The 20,249-nt window shown below is 47.3% G+C and overlaps 1 protein-coding gene across 1 annotated transcript in view; it reads left to right on the forward strand.

Annotated features, from left to right (window-relative positions):
* Positions 1 to 2,286: 2,286 nt before the first annotated feature.
* The window catches only part of grin3bb (glutamate receptor, ionotropic, N-methyl-D-aspartate 3Bb), an 88,854-nt gene continuing 70,891 nt past the window's right edge, over positions 2,287 to 20,249 (forward strand). The window contains 1 exon segment of the mRNA XM_053322685.1: positions 2,287 to 2,742. Within this exon segment, the coding sequence (XP_053178660.1) occupies positions 2,287 to 2,742 (456 nt within the window).

Consider the following 20,249-nt stretch of genomic DNA (forward strand, 5'->3'; position numbering starts at 1 on the left):
TCAGATAAAGAGCCAGGAGAGTTAATAAGAACATTAAAACCTTTATGTGTTAATAAAGAACCACAACATGAAGTCCTGAGCTTTCATCTTCCTCTCATGGTCTTCCTCAGCCGTCGTCATGGAGACGGCACCGCTGAGGAAGACCATGAGAGGAAGATGAAAGCTCAGGATGTTGAGTTGAACTGTCAGCGATCCGTCATCAGCGAGAAGAACCTCACAGGGTTCCTCAGGTTGTTCCTCCTCTGGCACCTCCTCACCTCCTCACCTGCTCCTCTACACCTCTTCCTCTCCTCCTCTTCACCTCCTCCTCACCTGCTCCTCTTCACCTCCTCCTCTCCTCCTCTTCACCTCCTCCTCACCTGCTCCTCTACACCTCTTCCTCTCCTCCTCTTCACCTCCTCCTCACCTGCTCCTCTTCACCTCCTCCTCTCCTCCTCTTCACCTCCTCCTCACCTGCTCCTCTACACCTCTTCCTCTCCTCCTCTTCACCTCCTCCTCACCTGCTCCTCTTCACCTCTTCCTCTCCTCCTCTTCACCTCCTCCTCACCTGCTCCTCTTCACCTCCTCCTCTCTTCCTCTGCTCCTCTCCTCCTCTGCACCTCCTCACCTGCTCCTCTCCACCTCCTTTCCTCCTCTACACCTCCTCACCTGCTCCTCTCCACCTCCTCTCCTCCTCTCCACCTCCTCTCCTGCTCTGCACCTCCTCACCTGCTCCTCTCCTCCTCTACACCTCCTCCTCTCCTCCTCTACACCTCCTTACCTGCTCCTCTCATCCTCCTTTCCTCCTCACCTGCTCCTCTCCTCCTCTACACCTCCTCCTCTCCTCCTCTACACCTCCTCACCTGCTCCTCTCCTCCTCTGCACCTCCTCACCTGCTCCTCTCCACCTCCTCACCTGCTCCTCTCCACCTCCTCACCTGCTCCTCTCCTCCTCTACACCTCCTCACCTGCTCCTCTCATCCTCCTCTGCACCTCCTCACCTACTCCTCTCCTCCTCCTCTCCTCCTGTACACCTCCTCATCTACTCCTCCTCTCCTCCTCTGCACCTCCTCACCTACTCCTCTCCTCTGCACCTCCTCTCCTGGTCCTCTCCTCCTCTGCACCTCCTCTCCTCCTCTGCACCTCCTCACCTGCTCTGCACCTCCTCACCTGCTCCTCTCCTCCTCTGCACCTCCTCCTCTGCACCTCCTCACCTGCTCCTCTCCCCCTCTGCACCTCCTCACCTGCTCCTCTTCCTCTGCTCCTCTCCTCCTCTGCACCTCCTCACCTGCTCCTCTCCTCCTCTACACCTCCTCACCTGCTCCTCTCATACTCCTCTACACCTCCTCACCTGCTCCTCACCTGCTCCTCTCCACCTCCTCTCCTCCTCTCCTCCTCTGCACCTCCTCACCTGCTCCTCTCCTCCTCTGCACCTCCTCACTGCTTTGACCTTCACCTTTGTTTTATTTCTCCTCCACCTCCTCCACCCCCTCCTCACCTCCTCATTTTAATCTACTCTTCATCTTAATCCCATCTCCTCCCTTTTAGCACCTCCTCTCCTCTTCTCCTTTGCACTCCCTTCACTTTGTCCTCCTCCCTAACTCCTCCCCTACTTCTTTCTTCTTTCAATCTTTCCCTTCATCTCCTCCTTTTCTGTCAGGGTCCTCTCTCCTCTGCACCTCCTCGTCAGTCTCAGCAGCAGGAGGATAGTATGAGGAGAAGCAGAGGAGCAACAGCTTTCTGCTCTGAGCAGCAGCAGCAGGAGGAGGATGAGGATGAGGAGGAGCAGCAGGAGTGTCTCATTGTTGTGGTGGAGCAGGAGGAGCAACAGCCTCCTCTGAGCAGCAGGAGGAGCAGGAGTGCCAGCAGCGGGTTAGTGTTCCAGCAGCAGGAGGAGAAACAGAGGAGTAACAGCTCACTCCTCTCAGCAGGAGGAGCAGGAGTGCCAGCAGCAGCAGCGGGTTGGTGTTCCAGCAGCGGGAGGAGTGTGTGAGTGTTGGAGGAGAGCAGGAGGAGCAGGAGTGTCTCAGTGCTCAGCAGCAGAAGGAGCAGCAGCAGCCTCCTCTCAGCAGCAGGAGGAGCAGGAGTGTCTCAGTGTTTCAGCAGAGCAGGTGGAGAACTGGAGGAGCAGGAGTCTCAGCAGGAAAGAGGAGCAGCGCTCTCCTTTTAGCAGCAGGAAGGAGGAGCAGGAGTGTTTGAGTGGAGCAGGAGGAGCAACAGGAGTGCCAGCAGCAGCAGGAAGGAGGAGCAGGAGTTCAGCAGCAGGAGGAGAGTCAGAGGAGCAGAGCGATGCTGAGAGCGCGGCAGGATGACTTTCACCTCCTCCTCCTCCTCCTCGTCCCGGACACCTGGAGCCTTCCTCCTCCTGCAGCTCCTCCTCGTGCAGCCGTGCCTCCTCCACCCGCAGCCGTGCCACCTCCTGGCTCAGATCGGACACTCGGTGCGCGTGGGTGCGCTCCTCCCGGCGCAGCGGACGGCTCGCGTGCAGGTCCAGGCTGCGCTGAGTCGCGCGGCGGCGGCGCTGCACGAGGACAACTTCCTGCCCTACAACCTGAGTCTGGAGCTCGTGCCCCGGCAGCCGGCCGCCGCGGACCCAGAGTCTCTGTTCCGGTGCGCGTGTGAGGGCGTGGTGGTGCAGGGAGTCACCGCCGTGCTCGCCTTCCCGCAGAGTCGCGAGGAGCTGCTGCACGTGGACTTCATGTCCTCGTTCCTGGAGATCCCGTTCATCAGCGTCATGGAGCACGAGGAGCCGCTGGACACACAGGTAAGAGCGTGCGCCTGTTTCATACCCGGGCTGCACGCGCGCCCGGTGGCTCCGGTGTGTGTGCCCAGTTTGATTGTCCCGATGTGTGTGTGTGTGTGTGTGTGTGTGTGTGTGTGTGTCCGGGTGTGTAGCAGCTCTGTGGTTTTGTTTGATCCGGTTTGACCTTGACCTGTCTGAGGAGGGTTTACTTTAAAACATGAGCGCGTGCGTTGGCTCAGTAACAAGTGACCGGAAGAACGCGCGTGCGTGTTTCATGTTTGTTTGTTTTGTGAAGTTTGAAAAAAAAAACAGCTGATCCAAGAAATAGATAAAACCTGACCTTCAACTGTATCTGTTGCTTTTAAATACACACACACACACACACACACACACACACACACACACACACACACACACACACTGTAACACACACACACACACACACACTGTAACACACACACACACACACACACACACACTATAACACACACACGCTATAACACACACTGTAACACAGACACACACAGTGTAACACACACACACACACACACTGTAATACACACACACTGTAACACACACACACTGTAACACACACTGGAAAACACACACTGTAACACACACACACTGGAAAACACACACACAGTAAAAAACACACACACACACTGTAACACACAACACTGTAACACACACACTGTAATACACACACACACTGTAACACACACACACACACACACTGGAAAACACACACACACACACACTGTAACACACACACACACACACACACACACACACTGTAATACACATGCAAACGCACAAACATGTGCAAACACACAGTGTAACACACACACACACACACTGGAAAACACACACACTGGAAAACACACACACACACACACACACACACTGGAAAACACACACACACTATAACACACTGTAACACACACCGTAACACACACACACACACTGTAACACACACACACTATAACACACACTGTAACGCACACAAACACATACACACACACACACACACACTAACACTGGAAAACACACACACACACACACACACACACACACTGGAAAACACACACACACACACACACACACTGGAAAACACACACACACACACACACACACTGGAAAACACACACACACACACACACACACACACTGGAAAACACACACACACCCCCTCTATAGTGACTTCCTGTACACTGTACCTGCAGCCATCATACACCTTAATAAGAACTAGTGATCCCTTGATGATGGCGATGATGATGATGATGATGATGATGGTTGGGGAGGTGTGGAGTTGATGATGGTTGGGGAGGTGTGGAGTTGATGATGGTTGGGGAGGTGTGGAGTTGATGATGATGATGGTTGGGGAGGTGTGGAGTTGATGTTGATGATGGTTGGGGAGGTGTGGAGTTGATGATGGTGATGATGGTTGGGGAGGTGTGGAGTTGATGATGATGATGATGGTTGGGGAGGTGTGGAGTTGATGATGATGATGATGGTTGGGGAGGTGTGGAGTTGATGATGATGGTTGGGGAGGTGTGGAGTTGATGTTGATGATGGTTGGGGAGGTGTGGAGTTGATGATGATGATGGTTGGGGAGGTGTGGAGTTGATGATGGTTGGAGAGGTGTGGAGTTGATGATGATGATGGTTGGGGAGGTGTGGAGTTGATGATGGTTGGAGAGGTGTGGAGTTGATGATGATGATGGTTGGGGAGGTGTGGAGTTGAAGATGGTTGGGGAGGTGTGGAGTTGATGTTGATGATGGTTGGGGAGGTGTGGAGTTGATGATGGTTGGGGAGGTGTGGAGTTGAAGATGGTTGGGGTGGTGTGGAGTTGATGATGATGATGGTTGGGGAGGTGTGGAGTTGAAGATGGTTGGGGTGGTGTGGAGTTGATGATGATGATGGTTGGGGAGGTGTGGAGTTGATGATGATGATGGTTGGGGAGGTGTGGAGTTGATGATGGTTGGGGAGGTGTGGAGTTGATGATGGTTGGGGAGGTGTGGAGTTGATGATGATGATGGTTGGGGAGGTGTGGAGTTGATGATGGTTGGGGAGGTGTGGAGTTGATGATGATGATGGTTGGGGAGGTGTGGAGTTAATGATGATGATGGTTGGGGAGGTGTGGAGTTGATGATGATGATGGTTGGGGAGGTGTGGAGTTGATGTTGATGATGGTTGGGGAGGTGTGGAGTTGACGTTGGTGATGGTTGGGGAGGTGTGGAGTTGATGATGATGATGGTTGGGGAGGTGTGGAGTTGATGATGATGATGGTTGGGGAGGTGTGGAGTTGATGATGATGATGGTTGGGGAGGTGTGGAGTTGATGTTGATGATGGTTGGGGAGGTGTGGAGTTGATGATGATGGTTGGGGAGGTGTGGAGTTGATGATGGTTGGGGAGGTGTGGAGTTGATGATGATGATGGTTGGGGAGGTGTGGAGTTGATGATGATGATGGTTGGGGAGGTGTGGAGTTGATGTTGATGATGGTTGGGGAGGTGTGGAGCTGATGATGATGATGGTTGGGGAGGTGTGGAGTTGATGATGATGATGGTTGGGGAGGTGTGGAGTTGATGATGATGGTTGGGGAGGTGTGGAGTTGATGATGGTTGGGGAGGTGTGGAGTTGATGATGATGATGGTTGGGGAGGTGTGGAGTTGATGATGATGATGGTTGGGGAGGTGTGGAGTTGATGTTGATGATGGTTGGGGAGGTGTGGAGTTGATGATGATGATGATGGTTGGGGAGGTGTGGAGTTGATGATGATGATGGTTGGGGAGGTGTGGAGTTGATGATGGTGGTTGGGGAGGTGTGGAGTTGATGATGATGATGGTTGGGGAGGTGTGGAGTTGATGATGATGGTTGGGGAGGTGTGGAGTTGATGATGGTTGGGGAGGTGTGGAGTTGATGTTGATGATGGTTGGGGAGGTGTGGAGTTGATGATGATGATGGTTGGGGAGGTGTGGAGTTGATGATGATGATGGTTGGGGAGGTGTGGAGTTGATGTTGATGATGGTTGGGGAGGTGTGGAGTTGATAATGGTTGGGGACGTGTGGAGTTGATGTTGATGATGGTTGGGGAGGTGTGGAGTTGATGATGGTTGGGGAGGTGTGGAGTTGATGATGATGATGGTTGGGGAGGTGTGGAGTTGATGATGATGATGGTTGGGGAGGTGTGGAGTTGATGATGGTGATGATGGTTGGGGAGGTGTGGAGTTGATGATGATGATGGTTGGGGAGGTGTGGAGTTGATGTTGATGATGGTTGGGGAGGTGTGGAGTTGATGTTGATGATGGTTGGGGAGGTGTGGAGTTGATGATGATGATGGTTGGGGAGGTGTGGAGTTGATGATGGTTGGGGAGGTGTGGAGTTGATGATGGTTGGGGAGGTGTGGAGTTGATGATGGTTGGGGAGGTGTGGAGTTGATGATGATGATGGTTGGGGAGGTGTGGAGTTGATGATGGTTGGAGAGGTGTGGAGTTGATGATGGTTGGGGAGGTGTGGAGTTGATGATGATGATGGTTGGGGAGGTGTGGAGTTGATGTTGATTATGGTTGGGGAGGTGTGGAGTTGATGATGATGATGGTTGGGGAGGTGTGGAGTTGATGTTGATTATGGTTGGGGAGGTGTGGAGTTGATGATGATGATGGTTGGGGAGGTGTAGAGTTGATGATGATGATGGTTGGGGAGGTGTGGAGTTGATGATGGTTGGGGAGGTGTGGAGTTGATGATGGTTGGGGAGGTGTGGAGTTGATGTTGATTATGGTTGGGGAGGTGTGGAGTTGATGATGATGATGGTTGGGGAGGTGTAGAGTTGATGATGATGATGGTTGGGGAGGTGTGGAGTTGATGATGGTTGGGGAGGTGTGGAGTTGATGATGGTTGGGGAGGTGTGGAGTTGATGTTGATGATGATAGTGATGATGTTGTTGATGATGATGATAGTGATGATGATGATAGTGATGATGATGATGATGATGATGAGTGCACTTATGCACTTTATGCCATGCACTTTGAGAGTAGCCACCTTACGTAATGCACTTTATGACGCAGCATGGAATGATGATGGGGATGATGATGGCGGTGATGATGATGATGGGGATGATGACGAGTTGTGGAGCTATTTTATTGTTTTCATTTTATTGTTTCGTATGAATGTTTCTCACTGTGAGCCAAATTTACCTGCAGGTACAAATAAAGAAACCTAATCTAATCTAATCAGCTGTGATCAGCTCGTTAACATCAGCTCGTTAACATCAGCTGTGATCACCTCGTTAACATCAGCTGATCCGCTCGTTAACAATAGCTGATCAGCTTAACATCAGCTCGTTAACATCAGCTGATCAGCTCGTTAACATCAGCTAATCAGCTCGTTAACATCAGCTCCTTAACATCAGCTCCTTAACATCAGCTCCTTAACATCAGCTGATCAGCTCCTTAACATCAGCTGTGATCAGCTCGTTAACATCAGCTGTGATTACTGATTTTATTTCAGGCAGATTTTTGGATTTTCATGTTTCTGTTTCTGTACTTTTTATTTATTTTCTGATTTAAGTCTAAAAAAATCTAAAACACGACTTTGACATTCAGCACCCTTTAAAATCTTCCTCCTCTTCCTCCTCCTCTTCCTCCTGTGGTGTCCCTGGACGACCCAGAATGGAGCGATCACTTCCTGCTGGAGGCTTTCAGAGTAAAAGGATTTTCACTTCCACGCTGAAACAATCCGGTTAAATCCGCCGTGAGATTTCAGGGCTTCCCTCGTTTTACCACTTCCTCCTAAAATATATCCCTTTATTCTCATCCTCCACTCACACAGGTGTCAGGAGGAGGAAGAGAGGAGGAGAGGAGGAAAGGAGAGGAGGAGGAGGATAGGAGGAGATGCGGAGGTAGAAAAGGAAAGGAGGGGGTAGAGAAGGAGATGAGGAGGTAGAGATGAGATGAGGAGGAAGAGAAGGAAGTAGAGAAGGAAAGAAAGAGATGAGGAGGTAGAGAAGGAAAGGAGGAGATGAGGAGGATAGGAGGAGATGAGGAGGTAGAGAAGGAAAGGAGGAGATGCGGAGGTAGAAAAGGAAAGGAGGGGGTAGAGAAGGAGATGAGGAGGTAGAGATGAGATGAGGAGGAAGAGAAGGAAAGGAGGAGATGAGGGAGAGAATGAGATGAGAGGAGGAGGAGGAGGAGGAAATGAGGAGGTAGAGAAGGAAAGGAGGAGAGGAGGAGGAGAGGAGGAGATGAGGAGGTAGAGAAGGAAAGAAAGAGATGAGGAGGTAGAGAAGGAGATGAGGAGGTAGAGAAGGAAAGGAGGAGATGAGGGAGAGAATGAGATGAGAGGAGGAGGAGGAGGAGGAGGAAATGAGGAGGTAGAGAAGGAAAGGAGGAGAGGAGGAGGAGAGGAGGAGATGAGGAGGTAGAGAAGGAGAGGAGAAGGAGGAGAGGAGGAGGAGGTAGAGAAGGAGATGAGGAGGTAGAGGAGGAGATAAGGAGGTAGAGAAAGAAAGGAGGAGGTAGAGAAGGAGAGGAGGAGATGAGGAAGTAGAGGAGGAGATGAGAGGAGGAGGAGGAGGAGGAAATGAGGAGGTAGAGAAGGAAAGGAGGAGATGAGGAGATAAGGAGGTAGAGAAAGAAAGGAGGAGGTAGAGAAGGATATGAGGAGGTAGAGAAGGAAAGGAGAAGATGAGGAGGTAGAGAAGGAAGGGACGAGGTAGTGAGGGAGAGGAGGAGATGAGGAGGTAGAGAAGGAAGGGACGAGGTAGAGAAGGAGAGGAGGAGATGAGGAGGTTGAAGCTCTGACTGTCTTATTGAAGCTCTGACTGTCTCATTGAAGCTCTGACTGTCTCATTGAAGCTCTGACTGTCTTATTAAAGCTCTGACTGTCTTATTGAAGCTCTGACTGTCTTATTGAAGCTCTGACTGTCTTATTGAAGCTCTGACTGTCTTATTAAAGCTCTGACTGTCTTATTAAAGCTCTGACTGTCTTATTAAAGCTCTGACTGTCTTATTAAAGCTCTGACTGTCTCTTTGAAGCTCTGACTGTCTTATTAAAGCTCTGACTGTCTCATTGTGAAGCTCTGACTGTCTCATTGAAGCTCTGACTGTCTTATTGAAGCTCTGACTGTCTTATTGTGAAGCTCTGACTGTCTCATTGAAGCTCTGACTGTCTCATTGAAGCTCTGACTGTCTTATTGAAGCTCTGACTGTCTTATTGAAGCTCTGACTGTCTCATTAAAGCTCTGACTGTCTTATTGAAGCTCTGACTGTCTCATTGAAGCTCTGACTGTCTCATTGAAGCTCTGACTGTCTCATTGAAGCTCTGACTGTCTTATTGAAGCTCTGACTGTCTTATTGAAGCTCTGACTGTCTTATTGAAGCTCTGACTGTCTTATTGAAGCTCTGACTGTCTCATTGAAGCTCTGACTGTCTTATTGAAGCTCTGACTGTCTTATTGAAGCTCTGACTGTCTCATTGAAGCTCTGACTGTCTTATTGAAGCTCTGACTGTCTCTTTGAAGCTCTGACTGTCTTATTGAAGCTCTGACTGTCTCTTTGAAGCTCTGACTGTCTTATTGAAGCTCTGACTGTCTCATTGAAGCTCTGACTGTCTCATTGAAGCTCTGACTGTCTTATTGAAGCTCTGACTGTCTTGTTGAAGCTCTGACTGTCTCATTGAAGCTCTGACTGTCTTATTGTGAAGCTCTGACTGTCTTATTAAAGCTCTGACTGTCTTATTAAAGCTCTGACTGTCTTATTGAAGCTCTGACTGTCTTATTGAAGCTCTGACTGTCTCTTTGAAGCTCTGACTGTCTTATTGAAGCTCTGACTGTCTTATTGAAGCTCTGACTGTCTCATTGAAGCTCTGACTGTCTCATTGAAGCTCTGACTGTCTCATTAAAGCTCTGACTGTCTTATTGAAGCTCTGACTGTCTCATTGAAGCTCTGACTGTCTCATTGAAGCTCTGACTGTCTCATTGAAGCTCTGACTGTCTTATTGAAGCTCTGACTGTCTTATTGAAGCTCTGACTGTCTTATTGAAGCTCTGACTGTCTTATTGAAGCTCTGACTGTCTCATTGAAGCTCTGACTGTCTTATTGAAGCTCTGACTGTCTTATTGAAGCTCTGACTGTCTCATTGAAGCTCTGACTGTCTTATTGAAGCTCTGACTGTCTCTTTGAAGCTCTGACTGTCTTATTGAAGCTCTGACTGTCTCTTTGAAGCTCTGACTGTCTTATTGAAGCTCTGACTGTCTCATTGAAGCTCTGACTGTCTCATTGAAGCTCTGACTGTCTTATTGAAGCTCTGACTGTCTTGTTGAAGCTCTGACTGTCTCATTGAAGCTCTGACTGTCTTATTGTGAAGCTCTGACTGTCTTATTAAAGCTCTGACTGTCTTATTAAAGCTCTGACTGTCTTATTGAAGCTCTGACTGTCTTATTGAAGCTCTGACTGTCTCTTTGAAGCTCTGACTGTCTTATTGAAGCTCTGACTGTCTTATTGAAGCTCTGACTGTCTCATTGAAGCTCTGACTGTCTCATTGAAGCTCTGACTGTCTCATTGAAGCTCAGACTGTCTTATTGTGAAGCTCTGACTGTCTCATTGAAGCTCTGACTGTCTTATTGTGAAGCTCTGACTGTCTCATTGAAGCTCTGACTGTCTTATTGTGAAGCTCTGACTGTCTCATTAAAGCTCTGACTGTCTCTTTGAAGCTCTGACTGTCTCATTGAAGCTCTGACTGTCTTATTGTGAAGCTCTGACTGTCTCATTAAAGCTCTGACTGTCTTATTGAAGCTCTGACTGTCTTATTGAAGCTCTGACTGTCTCATTAAAGCTCTGACTGTCTTATTAAAGCTCTGACTGTCTCATTGAAGCTCTGACTGTCTTATTGAAGCTCTGACTGTCTCATTGAAGCTCTGACTGTCTTATTAAAGCTCTGACTGTCTTATTAAAGCTCTGACTGTCTCATTGAAGCTCTGACTGTCTTATTGTGAAGCTCTGACTGTCTCATTGAAGCTCTGACTGTCTTATTGAAGCTCTGACTGTCTTATTGAAGCTCTGACTGTCTCATTGAAGCTCTGACTGTCTTATTGAAGCTCTGACTGTCTTATTGAAGCTCTGACTGTCTTATTAAAGCTCTGACTGTCTTATTGAAGCTCTGACTGTCTCATTGAAGCTCTGACTGTCTTATTGAAGCTCTGACTGTCTCGCTGAAGCTCTGACTGTCTTATTGAAGCTCTGACTGTCTCATTGAAGCTCTGACTGTCTCATTAAAGCTCTGACTGTCTTATTGAAGCTCTGACTGTCTCATTAAAGCTCTGACTGTCTTATTAAAGCTCTGACTGTCTTATTGAAGCTCTGACTGTCTCATTGAAGCTCTGACTGTCTTATTAAAGCTCTGACTGTCTTATTAAAGCTCTGACTGTCTTATTGAAGCTCTGACTGTCTTATTGAAGCTCTGACTGTCTCATTGAAGCTCTGACTGTCTCATTGAAGCTCTGACTGTCTTATTGAAGCTCTGACTGTCTTATTGAAGCTCTGACTGTCTCATTGAAGCTCTGACTGTCTTATTGAAGCTCTGACTGTCTTATTGAAGCTCTGACTGTCTTATTGTGAAGCTCTGACTGTCTCATTGAAGCTCTGACTGTCTTATTAAAGCTCTGACTGTCTTATTAAAGCTCTGACTGTCTTATTGAAGCTCTGACTGTCTTATTGAAGCTCTGACTGTCTCATTGAAGCTCTGACTGTCTTATTAAAGCTCTGACTGTCTTATTAAAGCTCTGACTGTCTTATTAAAGTGGAGCTTTCTGTCTCTTTGGCTGTGACAGTCAGGATGTGATGTTGGGCTCGGTGCAGACATCACAGAGTCCAGGAGGAAATCTCTAACTGTGACGTGAAGCTGTGAAGAGTCTCAGGCTGCTCTAACCTCAGCATGTTTTATAAGATCCTCATCCTCTCCCAACGCCCGGGTCTTCTTTATCATCTTAATCATTTAACCCTCCTGTTGTGTTCCAGTCAAGGAAGGAAGGGAGTAAGAAGGAAGGAAAGGAGGGAGGGAGGAGGGGAGTAAAGGAAAGAAGACAGGGAGGAAGGAAGGAAGGAGAGAGAGAGGAAGGAACAACAGAAGGAAGGAAGGGGGATGGAGGAAGGGAGGACGGAGGAAAGAAGTAAGTAAGGAAGGAAGGTAGGAGGAAGGGAGGAAAGAAGAAAGGGGGATGGAGGAAGGAAAAAAGGAAGGGTTAGGGTTAGCTCTTCAGTGAGAAATATATTCTGGTTCAACCCTTCAGCTCATTTCAAACCACTGATGCTGCTGCTGATGCTTCCTGTTAAACATCCATAAAACAAAATCCATTAAACTCCACCTGCTGAATGATTGACAGTCAGGGGAAGGAAGGAAGGAAGGAAGGAAGGAAGGAAGGAAGGAAGGAAGGATATTTTGGGATATTTACTGATGTTACCAAATATAATTATTTGCCCAATAAAGGGTTAAAGTCTACCTGCTGAATGATTGAGAGTCAGAGTTAAAGCTGAGCTCACTGAGAGGAGGAAGAGGAAGAGGAAGGGGAAGAGGAAGAGGAAGGGGAAGTATTTAGGGATCATTTTAGATTCTCAGTTTAAATGTTAAAGTCATCATTCTGTAAAATGATTCAGTTTAACCTCAAGAAGATAAGAAAGTGACTTCTGACTTTATCTCAATGTTTCTAAATGTAATCATACTGTCACATCTGAGACTATGATTCTTCCTCCCTCCTTTCTTTCCTTCTTCCTCCCTCCTTTCCTTCCTTCTTCCTCCCTCCTTTCTTTCCTTCTTCCTCCCTCCTTTCCTTCCTTCTTCCTCCCTCCTTTCTTTCCTTCTTCCTCCCTCCTTTCCTTTCCTCCCTCCCTTCCTCCCTTCCTTCTTCCTCCCTCATTTCCATCCTTCCTTCTTCCTCCATTCCTTCCTCCCTCCTTTCCTTCTTCCTTCCTTCCTCCCTCCCTCCCTCCCTCCCTGCTTTCCTTCCTTCTTCCTCCCTCCTTTCTTTCCTCCCTCCCTTCCTTGACTCGAGGTTGGTTGTTTAACCTCAGATGTTTCAAGAAGATAAGAAAGTGACTTCTGACTTTATCTTAATGTTTCTAAATTCAATCATAGTCTCACATCTGTCCTACGGTGTCACATCTGTCCTACGGTGTAACCAGCAGGACACACTCATTACACCACTATCACACTCTAAGTAAACACAACATTTGAAGCTTTATTGATCTTCGTGATGTAAAGCTCCTGTTTAAATGTTTAAATGTTTAAACTGACTCGCTGCTCAGAGACTAAAGAGCTGCAGCAGATCCACCGAGTACAGTCTGCTTCCTCTCAGACGGCTTTCCTCCCTCCCTCCTTCATTCCTTCCTTCCTTCCTTCCTACTGTCTGCCCTTCCTCCCTCCTTCTCTCTTTCTTCCCTTCCTTCCTTCCTCCTTTCCTCCCATCCTTCCTTCCTTCCTCTTTTCCTTCTTCTACCTCCCTCCCTTCCATCCTTCCTTCTGTCCTCTGTCCGTCTTTCCTCTGTCCTTCTTTCCTTCCTTCCTCCCTTCCTCTTTTCCTTTCTCCTTCCTTTTTCCTCCCTTCCTTCCTACCATCCTCTTTTCCTTCTTCTTCCTCCCTCCCTCCCATCCTTCCTTCTGTCCTCTGTCCTTCTTTCCTTCCTTCCTCCCTTCCTCTTTTCCTTTCTCCTTCCTTTTTCCTCCCTTCCTTCCTACCATCCTCTTTTCCTTCTTCTTCCTCCCTCCCTTCCATCCTTCCTTCTTCCCTTCCTGCTTTCCTCTGTCCTTCTTTCCTTACTTCCTCCCTTCCCCCCTTCCTTTCTCCTTCCTTTTTCCTCCTTTCCTCCTACCGTCCTCCTTTTCCCCCTTCCTTCCTTCCTTCCTCCCTCCCTTCCATCCTTCCTCCCTCCCTCCCTCCCTTCCTTCCTTGACTTGAGGACAAAAGGAGGGTAAAGAGACTCTGCTAACCCTGCGTGGTGTCCACTGGTGTAACGTGTGTTTATTATACAGCAGTATTTGGTGTCCACTGGTGTAACGTGTGTTTATTATACAGCAGTGTTTGGTGTCCACTGGTGTAACGTGTGTTTATTATACAGCAGTGTTTGGTGTCCACTGGTGTAACGTGTGTTTATTATACAGCAGTGTTTGGTGTCCACTGGTGTAACGTGTGTTTATTATACAGCAGTGTTTGGTGTCCACTGGTGTAACGTGTGTTTATTATACAGCAGTGTTTGGTGTCCACTGGTGTAACGTGTGTTTATTATACAGCAGTATTTAGTGTCCACTGGTGTAACGTGTGTTTATTATACAGCAGTGTTTGGTGTCCACTGGTGTAACGTGTGTTTATTATTCAGCAGTATTTGGTGTCCACTGGTGTAACGTGTGTTTATTATACAGCAGTGTTTGGTGTCCACTGGTGTAACGTGTGTTTATTATACAGCAGTGTTTAGTGTCCACTGGTGTAACGTGTTTATTATACAGCAGTATTTAGTGTCCACTGGTGTAACATGTGTGTTTATTATACAGCAGTATTTGGTGTCCACTGGTGTAACGTGTGTTTATTATACAGCAGTATTTAGTGTCCACTGGTGTAACGTGTGGTGTTATTATACAGCAGTATTTAGTGTCCACTGGTGTAACGTGTGTTTATTATACAGCAGTATTTAGTGTCCACTGGTGTAACGTGTGTTTATTATACAGCAGTATTTGGTGTCCACTGGTGTAACGTGTGTTTATTATACAGCAGTATTTGGTGTCCACTGGTGTAACGTGTGTTTATTATACAGCAGTGTTTGGTGTCCACTGGTGTAACATGTGTTTATTATACAGCAGTGTTTGGTGTCCACTGGTGTAACGTGTGTTTATTATACAGCAGTATTTGGTGTCCACTGGTGTAACGTGTGTTTATTATACAGCAGTGTTTGGTGTCCACTGGTGTAACGTGTGTTTATTATACAGCAGTATTTGGTGTCCACTGGTGTAACGTGTGTTTATTATACAGCAGTATTTGGTGTCCACTGGTGTAACGTGTGTTTATTATACAGCAGTGTTTGGTGTCCACTGGTGTAACGTGTGTTTATTATACAGCAGTGTTTGGTGTCCACTGGTGTAACGTGTGTTTATTATACAGCAGTGTTTGGTGTCCACTGGTGTAACGTGTGTTTATTATACAGCAGTATTTGGTGTCCACTGGTGTAACGTGTGTTTATTACAGCAGTATTTGGTGTCCACTGGTGTAACGTGTGTTTATTATACAGCAGTATTTGGTGTCCACTGGTGTAACGTGTGTTTATTATACAGCAGTATTTGGTGTCCACTGGTGTAACGTGTGTTTATTATACAGCAGTGTTTGGTGTCCACTGGTGTAACATGTGTTTTTGTTATACAGCAGTATTTGGTGTCCACTGGTGTAACGTGGTGTGTTATTATACAGCAGTATTTGGTGTCCACTGGTGTAACGTGTGTTTATTATACAGCAGTATTTGGTGTCCACTGGTGTAACGTGTGTTTATTATACAGCAGTATTTGGTGTCCACTGGTGTAACGTGTGTTTATTATACAGCAGTGTTTGGTGTCCACTGGTGTAACATGTGTTTATTATACAGCAGTGTTTGGTGTCCACTGGGTGTAACGTGTGTTTATTATACAGCAGTATTTGGTGTCCACTGGTGTAACGTGTGTTTATTATACAGCAGTGTTTGGTGTCCACTGGTGTAACGTGTGTTTTATTATACAGCAGTATTGGTGTCCACTGGTGTAACGTGTGTTTATTATACAGCAGTATTTGGTGTCCACTGGTGTAACGTGTGTTTATTATACAGCAGTGTTTGGTGTCCACTGGTGTAACGTGTGTTTATTATACAGCAGTGTTTGGTGTCCACTGGTGTAACGTGTGTTTATTATACAGCAGTGTTTGGTGTCCACTGGTGTAACGGTGTGTTTATTATACAGCAGTATTTGGTGTCCACTGGTGTAACGTGTGTTTATTATACAGCAGTATTTGGTGTCCACTGGTGTAACGTGTGTTTATTATACAGCAGTATTTGGTGTCCACTGGTGTAACGTGTGTTTATTATACAGCAGTATTTGGTGTCCACTGGTGTAACGTGTGTTTATTATACAGCAGTGTTTGGTGTCCACTGGTGTAACATGTGTTTTGGTTATACAGCAGTATTTGGTGTCCACTGGTGTAACGTGTGTGTTTATTATACAGCAGTATTTGGTGTCCACTGGTGTAACGTGGTGTTTATTATACAGCAGTATTTGGTGTCCAACTGGTGTAACGTGTGTTTATTATACAGCAGTATTTGGTGTCCACTGGTGTAACGTGTGTTTATTATACAGCAGTATTTGGTGTCCACTGGTGTAACGTGTGTTTATTATACAGCAGTATTGGTGTCCACTGGTGTAACGTGTGTTTATTATACAGCAGTGTTTGGTGTCCACTGGTGTAACATGTGTTTATTATACAGCAGTGTTTGGTGTCCACTGGTGTAACGTGTGTTTATTATACAGCAGTGTTTAGTTAACCTCCTTTTTTACTCTTTTAATCTCCTCCTCTCTTCCATAAAAGCTCTTCTGGGAACAGATGTTGTAAATTAGCATCGACTGTAAACACTGAGATACAGCTGTTTGATACCTGGATGGAGAGGAGGGAGGAGGAGGAGAGAGAGGAGGGAGGAGAGAGGAAGAGAGAGAGGAGGGAGGAGAGAGAGAAGAGAGGAGGGAGGAGAGAGGAAGAGGAAGAGAGAGAGGAGGGAGGAGAGAGAGAAGAGAGGAAGAGGAGGAGAGAGAGGAGGAGGAAGGAGAGAGGAGGAGGAGGAAGAGAGGAGGAGGAGGAGGAAGAAGAGGAGGAGGAGAGGAAGAGGAGGAGGAGGAGAGAGAGAATGAGGAGGAGGAAGAGAGGAGGAGGAGAGGAAGAGGAGGAGGAGGAGAGGAAGAGAGAGGAGGAGGGAGGAGGAGAGAGGAGAGAGGAAGAGGAGGAGGAGGAAGAGAGAGGAGGAGGAGAGAGAGAATGAGGAGGAGGAAGAGAGGAGGAGGAGAGGAAGAGAGAGGAGGAGGAGGAGGAGGAAGAGAGAGGAGGAGGAGGAGGAGAGGAGAGGAGGAGAGAGGAGCAGGAGGAAGAGGAATAAACTAGCATAATAATACTAATATCAGCATAAGAACACTGATGAAGCCACAGAGTTTATATCAGAGTCCAGTCCTGTTGAGTGGTGTCAAACATACGGCTCGAGGGCCAGAACCGGTCCGCCAAGGTGTCCAATGTGGTCCAAAGGACTTGACAAAATATGAACATTACAGAGAAGTAATTCATTTTAATCTGACAAGAAAATAATTAAACACATGAAACAGCTGTAAAAACACGACGACTTTTCCTAAAGTGGCCTAAAATGCACAAAAATGGAGAAGAGAGGAAGAGGAGGAGAGAAGAAGAGAAGAAGAGGGGGGGCCGGGGGGGAAGGAGGGTGTTACCTGGCAGAAGAAGAGAAAAGAACAGCAGCAGCGAACCCACCATGGCTCATAACAGCTGTGTTTATTTCATGTGTTTGGTAAAATAGGACGATGATGATGATGATGATGATGATGATGATGATGATGATGATGATGTCATCAAGATAATCTGAAAAAACACACAAAATATTGTTGAACCTGCTCATTACCACAGTAATCAGTTGGTTTATTACAGTAGAGATATATTATATATATATATATATATACACATATATATATATATATTTATAATTACAGCAGTGAGTGCACCTACATGCACATGATGAAGAGTCTCATGTCAAACAGCTGAGAGAGAGAACTCTTCCTCTTCCTCATCACACACACACACATACACACACACATTAATACAGACACACACACACACACAGACACACCACACACACAGAGACACACACACACACACACACTAGCAGCAGGCTGACGGGTAGTTCAGGTAGAAACTGTCTGACAGCATCACTTCCTGTCTGACAGCATCACTTCCTGTCTGACAGCTGACAGCTTCCTGTGGTTTGACATCTGGCCTCAGATCAGCTGATCAACGCTGGAAGTCCAGACTGTCACACATCAGACAGACCCAAAATATGTTCTCCTCCTCCTCCTCCTCCTCCTCCGTCCCCGTACTCCTCCTCCACCTCCTCCTCCTCCGTCCCCGTACTCCTCCTCCTGTCCTCCTCCCCCCCTCCTCCTCCTCCACCGAGCAGCATCAGGTTTATTAAAATGTACATTTAGTATTTTTGTTGTTTTTTATAGAAGGAAGGAAGGAAGGACAGAAGTAAGGGAGGGAGGGAGGAAGGAAGGAAGGAGGGAAGGGAGGACAGAAGGGAGGGAGGGAGGGAGGAAGGAAGGAAGGAAGGAAGGAAGGAAGGGAGGGAGGAAGGGAGGATGGAAGGGAGGGAGGGGAGGACAGAAGGGAGGGAGGAAGGAAGGAAGCAGGGGAGGAAGGAAGGGAGGGAGGGAGGGGAGGACAGAAGGGAGGGAGGGAGGGAGGACAGAAGGAAGGGAGGGAGGAAAGAAGAAGGGAGGGAGGAAAGAAGGAGGGAAGGGAGGGAGGAATGACAGAAGGAATGAAGGAAGGGAGGGAGGACAGAAGGAAGGAAGGGAGGAAAGAAGGAAGGAAGGAAGGGAGGGAGGGAGGGAGGGAGGAATGACAGAAGGAATGAAGGAAGGGAGGGAGGAAGGAAGGAAGGACAGAAGGAAGGAAGGTAGGAATAAAGGAAGGGAGGAAGGGAGGGAGGGACTGAATTCAGACTGAACTCCGCAGCAAGACATCATGGAGGTTACGGCCAGTTCAATATAATCAATATATTAATAAAAGATCAATAAGAGAGATTTGAAATGACATTTGACCCATTTTATACCAAAAGACTGAATGCTCCTGAACATGTCAAATGGTGTAACCACAAAATGTCAAATGGTGTAACCACAAAATGTCAAATGGTGTAACCACAAAAGAATGATAGATATTAAATATTGTATCAGCTACAGTGTATTTTAACCGTCCTGTTGTCCTCGAGTCAAGGAAGGAAGGGAGGAAGAAGGAAGAAAGGAAGGGAGGAAGAAGGAAGGAAAGGAGGGAGGAAGGAAGGGAGGAAGGAAGGAAGGACGGAAGGGAGGAAGGGAGGAAGAAGGAAGGAAGGGAGGAAGGAAGAAAGGAAGGGAGGAAGAAGGAAGGAAAGGAGGGAGGAAGGAAGGAAGGAAGGGAGGAAGAAGGAAGAAGGAAGGAAAAGAGGGAGGAAGGAAGGAAGGAAGGAAGGAAGGACTCTTACAGCAGATCAACTGATTTAAGAAGTCTATTCTCAGAGTCTGTAAGACTGAGGACTACAGGTGGTATACTGTGTGTGTGTGTGTGTGTGTGTGTGTGTGTGTGTGTGTGTGTGTGTGTCTCTCTGTGTGTGTGTGTGTGTGTGTGTGTGACATCAGAAGCTACTTATCCAAATTAAATAGTTGGACTATAAATCAGCTGCTGGACCAAAAAACCTTCAAGTCTAATGAAAACATGAACACACACACACACACACACACACACATACACACACACACACAGAGAGAGACAGAGGACACACACACACACAGAGACACACACACAGAGACACACACACACACACACACAGAGAGACAGAGACACACACACACACAGAGACACACACACACACACACACACACACACACACACACACACACACACACACACACACAGATTATTAGTAATAGTATTAATATTAGTTTATAAAGATAAAAATAAACCACTTTACAGTCATTTCCTCTCTGCTGTTCCTTCTTTCCTTCCTTCCTTCCTTCCTTCCTTCCTTCCGCCTGTCCTTCCTTCCTACCTCCTTTCCTTCTTCCTTCCTTCCTCCCTCCCTGCTTTCTTTCCTTCTTCCTCCCTCCTTTCTTTCCTTCCTTCCTTCCTTCCTCCCTCCCTCCTTTATTTACTTCTTCCTCCATTCCTTCATTCTTTTGTTCCTTCCTTCCTTCCTTACTTCCTCCCTTCCTTTCTTTCCTCCCCCCTACCTTCCCCCTTTCTTTCTTCCTTCTGTCCTCTGTCTTTCCTTCCTCTTTTCCTTTCCTCCCTTCCTTCCTTCCTTCCTTCTTTCCTTCTCTCCTCCCTCATTTCCTTCCTTCTTCCTCCCGCCTTTCTTTCCTTCTTCCTCCCTCCTTTCCTTACTTCTTCCTCCAATCCTTCCTTCCCTGCTTCCCCTTCCTTCCCTCCTTCCTTCCTCCCTCCTTTCCTCCCCCCTACCTCAGATGACAGACTTCATGCTTCCCTCCTTCCTCCCTTCTCTCTTTCTTTCCTCCCCCCTACCATCCACCTTCCTTCTTCCTTGTTTCCTCTGTCCTTCCTTTCTCTTTTCCTTTCCTCCCTTCCTTCCTTCTCCCTTTCCTTCCTACCTCCTTTCCTTCTTCCTTCCTTCCTCCCTCCCTCCTTTATTTACTTCTTCCTCCATTCCTTCATTCTTTTGTTCCTTCCTTCCTTCCTTACTTCCTCCCTTCCTTTCTTTCCTCCCCCCT

This window comes from Scomber japonicus, chromosome 7 (genome assembly GCF_027409825.1).
Source record: "Scomber japonicus isolate fScoJap1 chromosome 7, fScoJap1.pri, whole genome shotgun sequence".
Taxonomy (NCBI): domain Eukaryota; kingdom Metazoa; phylum Chordata; class Actinopteri; order Scombriformes; family Scombridae; genus Scomber; species Scomber japonicus.